The sequence below is a fragment of the Gadus chalcogrammus genome, chromosome 22 (assembly GCF_026213295.1).
Source record: "Gadus chalcogrammus isolate NIFS_2021 chromosome 22, NIFS_Gcha_1.0, whole genome shotgun sequence".
NCBI lineage: Eukaryota > Metazoa > Chordata > Actinopteri > Gadiformes > Gadidae > Gadus > Gadus chalcogrammus.
In genome coordinates, this window is record NC_079433.1 from 13,967,617 (window position 1) to 13,975,444 (window position 7,828).

At 39.0% G+C, this 7,828-nt stretch overlaps 1 protein-coding gene across 3 annotated transcripts in view; it reads left to right on the top strand.

Moving 5' to 3' along the window:
* calcr (calcitonin receptor) overlaps positions 1-7,190 on the top strand; it is a 64,751-nt gene extending 57,561 nt beyond the window's left edge. For all 3 annotated transcript variants that reach the window (XM_056582997.1, XM_056582999.1, XM_056582998.1), the window contains one exon: positions 1,292-7,190. In XM_056582997.1, coding sequence (XP_056438972.1) covers positions 1,292-1,513 — 222 coding nt within the window. In that variant the 3' untranslated portion in view covers positions 1,514-7,190. The remainder of the gene's footprint in view (positions 1-1,291) is intronic.
* The last annotated feature ends 638 nt before the right edge of the window (positions 7,191-7,828 follow it).

The following is a 7,828-nucleotide window of genomic DNA, read 5'->3' on the forward strand; positions in this document are numbered from 1 at the left end:
GAACATTTCTTCAACAAATAGCAACATTTAGTTTGACAACACACAGGCTATTTTTATTTTTATTCTTTATAATATTTTTTCTTTTTACAAAAATGAGTACGGCTTCTTTGTAAATAAAAAACAATTGCATATAATTTGTATATGAAAATATGATGTATTGTCATAATCATAATACTTCTATACTTTTTTATAAATTCACAACAGATTTAATTAATTGAGAGGCAAACACACACACACACACACACACACACACACACACACACACACACACACACACACACACACACACACACACACACACACACACACACACACACACACACACACACACACTTACTAAAAGCAAGTCTGGTAGAAAACACCCACCATTTAAATAATTTTGATAGAACCTTATTCTAATAAAATTAAGAAATTACAAAAATATATATAATAATAATGATATGAATAATGTTGTCCCTGAAGCTCTGGAATCATGTTCATAACTAGTCTACAGGTTTCATGCCAGTTGTCAAGATTCTTTTTCATTGGTTCTAACATAATCATATTTAAGATTTTCATATTATCAGTGGAATATATATATATAATTTTTTTACATAATAACATTAATAATTAAAAATACTGATATTAATAATAAAGTGTTTGGCTCCATGTACAGGGAGCTAATATTAACACTAATAGTTGTAATAATAAAGTGTGTGTTACTCCAGGTGCAGGGAGCTAATATTAGTATTAATGTAAATAGTTGCAAAAATACTAATGAAGTGTGCATTTCTTCAGGTGCAGGGAGCTAATATTAATGTTAATAATAATAGTTGTAATAATAGTACTAATAAAAATAAAATAAAATCACACGAAACATTGGAAAGCAGGATTTTGTTAATATGCACAAATAGCTGGATTAAGTTCCTGAAGATTTAAGACTTGCCCCAAGATTTTTATGTTTGCTTAAGCTTTCTGCTAAATCTTAAATGCATTGCACTATCTTACCTTTTTCCAACGCAATTTTTTACTTTGCCTTTTCTTTTCTTTTACGTATCTATTTTATTTTATTTCTTAATGTTATTGTATTTTTGCTTTAGCTTTCTGCTAAATCTTAAACACAGTTCACTTTCTTTTAAACTTTGCCTTTGTTTTATTTTACTTTATTTTATAATTTCCTTATATTGTATGACTGTTCTTCTATGTGAAGTACTTTGAGCTGTACTCAAAGAGCTGTACTTTGTCTGTCTAGTGTATGAAAAGTGCCATATAAATAAAGTTGCCTTGCCTAATAAAGTGTGTGTGTCCCCAGGTGCAGGGAACTCTGAAGCGCCAGTGGATGCAGTACAAGACCCAGTGGGGCCAGCGGAGACGGGACCACTGCTCCATGCGCTCCACCTCCTACACGGCCACCTCCATCACCGAGGTGCCCGCCTTCATGTACCACCACGAGTGCAACAGCGAACACTTGAACGGCCGCAACTCGGAGGACAGCGAGCTGGTGGCGCTCAAGACGGGCGAGACGTACGCGTGAGCCGGTGGAGGAGGAGCGGAGCAGGAGCGAGGAGCGAGGAGCGAGGAGCGTCGGGATCCGAGGAGGAGGAGCACCGAGGAGGAGGGCGGGGTGTTTGTGATGTCACCGATGCGAAAGGACCAACATTTAAAGAAAAATAACCGGACTCGGTTGTTGTTCAACATGTCTACAGTAAGTGACCCCCGATCCAAGGGGGCTGAGACTGGTCAGGTCCAGTTTGGACTGGTCTGGTTTGGACTGGTCTGGTTTGGTCTGGTCTGCTCTGGTTTGGAAAGGTCTGGTCTGGTTTTGACTGGTCTGCTCTGGACTGGACTGGTCTGATCTCATTTGAACAGGTCTGCTCTGGTTTGGACTGGTCCGGTCTGGTTTGGACTGGTCCGCTCTAGTTTGGACTGGTCTGCTCTGGTTTGGACTGGTCCGGTCTGGTTTGGACTGGTCCGGTCTGGTTTGGACTGGTCCGGTCCGGTTTGGTCTGGTCTGGTTAGACAGATCTGATTCAGACTGGTCTACTAGGCTCTGCAACATTGAGTGTGATTTGAAAGAGGAGATAAGCTAAACCGCTACATGGCGAATGAGTCTTTTTCAACGTGATGCTGCTAATGTCATGGTGGGCTCTCTTCACCCCCTCATTCCTGTGCGACATAGGACTTAGAGCTCCTTTTAGCTGCTAAACCATGTGAACTGTGAGCTCATGGTTTCAGGGACCAGGTGGTGTGACGGACAAGCAAAAAAACTGTGACTCTGAGTGTAGCAGGGTTGAGGTTTTATGTGGTGACGTGCTAATGGTGGGGTTTTGGTACTAGCGTGCTATGAATGACATGATATGAATTAATACTGTGATGTGGAATGAATTGAATGACATAGATGCAGAGGATAGCCACGAGGATGGGTATGATGAGGACAATGATAATAAGGATAGTGTGTGGCTTAACCTATCTTCACCGATACCAAAGGGTATGCTGGCGACAGGGATAAAAGAACAGAGTTTGTCTTAATGAAGCTGGAAGGAAACACACTCACGTGCACACATACATACACACGAACACACACAGAAATAATATGTGCCATTGAGGTTCAAATATCAAAAGGTCTACTGTGCCTGAAGCTCTGGAATCGTGTACATAACTTCAAGAAGTCCAGTGTCAAGAAATGTTTTCATTGGTTCTATCATCATTATTATTGTCATGATTTTTGATTTTTCTGTCAATCTAATTACCTGCTGACTGTCTGTCCCGTGTAGCTTGGTTTTTATTACAGTTGCTGTCTTACTGTGTGGTTACAGGGCACCACTGGGCTGGGAGTTTTGTAGAATAGAGATGCTAAATATATTAAACTATGAATAAATGTTTTAAAATATATATATTTTTTATTATTATTATTAATTGAACGCTAACCATGTTATTTCACTGCTTATCGCTGTAGGGGTAAAAGAATCCCATGAAGACTCATTGACATAACGCATCTTATTGTTTACCATGCAAACCGTGACCTAATTGCCATGCTCATTCTCATGGAACAATCTTGTTTACATTTCCCGCACAATCTAGCTAATGTTTTATTTTGGTCTCAATGTCAAAATGATCAAATGATTCCAATTTCATGATACCGATTTAACAATGATACTGAGAAAGAGAGATGAGCGATAATGCGAATTAAAATAGGCAGACAAAGCAGCGCCCTAGAGTAAACATCTGATAAAGAACCAGGTGGATCATATCTAGTTTATTTTTGTGCACAGCAAGACAAATAACATAAAAATACATGATTTACGCTCATTTTGTGTTTTTTGAGTTAAGAGGCTAGATAATTCTTTAAACACCACCATCAATATCCCATTTTGCTATTCTGACAATCAAACCCAGTTCTCTCATAAACCTTAAAATCAAATTGTTTGGGTTACTGTTTCCCGTGACCACGAGCCATCGAATGACGCGCGTACACAGAGGGCCCTACCGTTGACAGGCCTGTTATCTGTAGCCAGGAACATTCCCATGACCAGTGTTGACTAGCCTTCTTTATTTAGTTTTTTGTAGAGTCATAAGAAGGACGAGAGCAAAACACAACCAAGCAGAGCTCAAGGGAGGCGTTCTGCCGGGCTTCTAGAGCCCGTGAGAGGCTGAGGGATGGACCACAGGGGAAGGGGAGAAGCTAGGGCGCCTCCATCCTTCATGGAATATTCTTTCGCTGGTTTAAACCCTGCAAGTGAGTCATCACAGGGGCGCTTATCTGCAAGGTCGTATGGATCGGCTACCCTCGGAACGGAGACTAAAGACGTTCCTTTACAGGTCCCCCCGGGGTGTGGCATCATGAGCAAACGTTTGAACGGAACAATAACCTATATAGATGCTATGTGCAATCTCTTACGACATCCGAAAAGTCCGGAAAACACAAAATCAATAAGGGAAAGTTAACCGAATAAGATAAAGGAATGAAAGAAAAAAAGACAAAGAAAACATAGAAATCGCAGTCCTGCAAATAGACAGTGAGCCATGAATGAACTCAAAGAACATTTATTTCTAAACCAACCAACCATCGTAGCAGTATTTTTATATTGTTGTTTACACATCGGGAGCTTATGCGTCACTCTGAGTCTCTTTTCTTACAGAATGGAAGTTACTCGTAAAATGATGTTGCTTGTTCTGGCTTTCTACTCTACCGCAAATTGCCACCAAGACCATTAAACCTGGGATGGCATCACACACTATGTCCCTCGTCATAGTTCTTCTCCAGCTAAATAAATTCTAGCCTATGCTGTGGTTATCTATTGGACAGCTCTGTTGCTATAATGCTAGTTTGCAGGGGTTGCATTGGTCAGACACACAAAACAAAGGTCTCATCTTATCATTACATTATGTGACTCACAAATAACTAGATGTATATTCCTATCAACATCTCGTTTACAAAGATTGCAGAGGGAAAACATGACCTCAGAACTTAAGAGAGAGAGAGAGAGAGAGAGAGAGAGAGAGAGAGAAGCTGGGAGGGAGAGAGACAGAGATGCAGAGAGAGAAGGATAAAGCAAGAGACAGAGAGAGAACTAATTGAAAGCAAGAATAAATATATGTAAAGATAAAGATTTATTTATTCCGATGTGTTAAATTTTTTCAATGCTTTTACAATGCAAATGTTTGTTGTCAATGTCATAAATATCTTGAATTTGATCATGAAGAGAGATAGAAAATAGGGATCACAAGAAAAAACATCAAGTTGCCAAAAAGTGTGTTTCTTTCAGCAGCAATGGGAAACAGAGGGTCTTCAAAGTAGGGCAGATTTGCATTAGTTGAAAGCTGCCAAACACGACAAGCTTTCAGCCACTTACCTTAGCTTTGCGCAGTTGCGTAATTGCTAAAGCAGCCTGTGACCGGCTAAAAAGCAAAACAGACACACACACATCTTAAAAGAGGCAGAAAAAACTTGTGGATTTGGTCAGTAATCATGAACAAACAACACCTGTCTCTGGCTCCCATCTAGGTCTTTCAAGCACACTTTTTGAAGTTATTTGGTAACACTTTACAAGAAAAGTAAATTAATCAACCATAAATTAACACAAGTTAATGCAGTAATAATAATTTACTAACAGACAGTTAACTAAATGTCTACTAATCATTTACCAATGGTCTTCATATTTCCTTGTGGTGTTCATATTAACTAAGTTATTAATAAGTACATAAGTACAGGGTGATGGTTAACCCTGTTAAGTAAGGTTTTGCTGACTATCCCCTTGTGAGACCGGCAGAGGCGAGGTGGAAACAGGAGAGGCGAAAGTGGGAGGCAAATCTAGTAAAATTAAGCATTACTACTTGACGTATACAGACATTTACAACTTCTGAGGCTTGCTCTGAACTTTCAGTGATTTGTTTGTCCAGCATAAACATAGAGCTCAGCTTACAAGATAAACTACGGCCAAAAACACTTTGACATTGTGAAGATATGTCTGTGGGTTAAGAACAACCGACCCCAGGTCCTATTTCACCCTTTTGTGTATTTCCTTTCCCCTAAACTAGATATCTGTAACTTCTACAGTGACATCATGATACATTGCTGCAGTAATTAAAGTAGGGTTTAATAGTTTGTTTTCAAATCACTGTCACATCAACCATATGTATCAGATATTAGGTTTGCTTACAAAGGACACAAACCCAGGGGCTCGGTCTAAGAATCACTGCATGTTTAAATTTTGCAGTGTTCCTCTGACGAGAAAATGGGAATTTGTGATAAGAGGAGGGGGGTGTAACCATATATCATCACCATTGATCAGGCAATCAAAGGTGTTGTTTCTTTTCGCTAGCTATACTCTAGGCGCAAAATCATTCAGTGAAGTGTCTAGTCTCTGTAGACTTGCTGACCTCAGCGCTAGCTGCGTAACTAAATGTTCTCCAAAGTCTTGGCTACACATCTAGCAAATGTACCCTTTCATTGGTTTGGAACTTTTATTTTTCCCCAGACGACACACGTTGATTAGATTGCCTGGGTATTTCTGAGTTCCGTAGTACAAAAGCCCACTGGAGCTGAGCAGGGGAACAGTCAATTACAGAATTCCAAATAACGATGCAGAAAAATAATACAAATATAATAATGTAAACCCTGGAATAAAAAGTTACTGGATGTCTGACGTTTTACAACAATGTCAAAGTGTTTTAGGCTGTATTATTCCTTTAAGTGAAGCAAGCTAAGAAATATTCAAGGATTTAAAAATGATGTAGTTGTACCTTTTGGAACCTCAGAGAGGACTGCTCGGCTGCTCATCAAATGTTATTGTTAGAAAGTAATATATTTGAATAATACAATACATCATGGCTGAGGATACAAGACGCTGTAATTTACTCTATGGGGGAAATAATTACCTTCCATTGCTCTCTGAATTCAGACAAAAAAAAACAACTAAAAGGCCGAACCCCTTGCAAAAACTGAGCCACACAATTTGAACATCTCTACAATGGATTTCAACCATTGGCATTAAATTCAAGATTACACTATCCACTTTGTCCCCCATCATAGTGCTTCTTCATGCTCCATTATTGCCCATTCTGTGGATGTTTACTGGACACCTCTGTTGCTATGGCTAGTTCTTTACAGGGATTGCACTGGCCATACCTAAAAAAAAAAAGGACAGGACTTTTCCAATATGCGCTGATATGTGGAGGAGTTAAATCATCATTCTCTGCAGCAGAAATTCATGGCATCTATTTATTAGCCAATAGAAATCCAGTCCGTTTTTTTTGTTTTGTTTTATTTGTCCAGGAAAAATAAAGAATTGTTCAAGACGTCAGGGATACTCAAAGGATATACCTGTTCTTTATTGTGTATGTTCTGGTTGAGTTACCCTGTTCCCATGTTACAACATGCAGATTGTGTACATAATAGATGTTTATGCTGTGTATATTCCAGATTTTCTTTCATTTGTAACGTTTTGTTTAATTTTTTTTGCAAAACCTTTTGATTGATTGTCTTTTCCCAACCCTTTCAGCCGAGATTGACTTTATCTTAAAGCAAATAAAAAAGCTTTTATTTTGTTACTGTACAAAAGCTTGGCGTTTTTTCTCTGATGGAAAAGCTATTTGCCTCAGAAATAAATATAATAATAAATTGCCTTCTTCGTCATTTAAAAACGCCAGATATCACAAAACACAAAAACACATTGTTGGACCAACCAATGTGTTTGATGAGAAGAGAAAACAAACATGTCTCATTTATAAACCATAGATATATCAAACTTTCATAGAAAGGTTTGCCCTCAAGTTAGGAGCGAACCAGTCTCAAGAGCTCGATGTAACTATAATGAGATTTGATTTGTTTGTGGAAATTAAACACATCAGAACCTCAAGAGCTCTATGAAACTATAATGATATTTGTTTTGTTTGTTGAAATGATTAACATTAGAACCAAACCACTTCCACGGCACAATTAGTATATTTTCCGCATTTGTGCTTCTGCTGATTCAGCAGCATTTGCGTGAGGCTATTCCTGTCCTTGTTTCAGGCTTCAGAGCCTTCATATAATGAGAGGAGATTACACAGGAAACCGTGCTAGGTTTGTCTCTGTGCTTTGTGAACAGCCCCCAATGTGTACTAGCACCCTTTTATTCTCCAACTTCCACTTGAATAACATTCTCACACTCGACGCATTGACAAAACTGGTCAGATAAACTGTAAGACCGCTTGGCTCGAAGATAGATCCCGTCTCACACAGCTTAGTGGTTGTTATCACGCTAATGGGGTTCTTCCTGGAGACACCTCCTTCTGTCCCTCTATCAGCATCACCATTACATGTAATTTCAAGGTCTGCTGAGTCCTAATCATATAGTTCTTAAGGGCA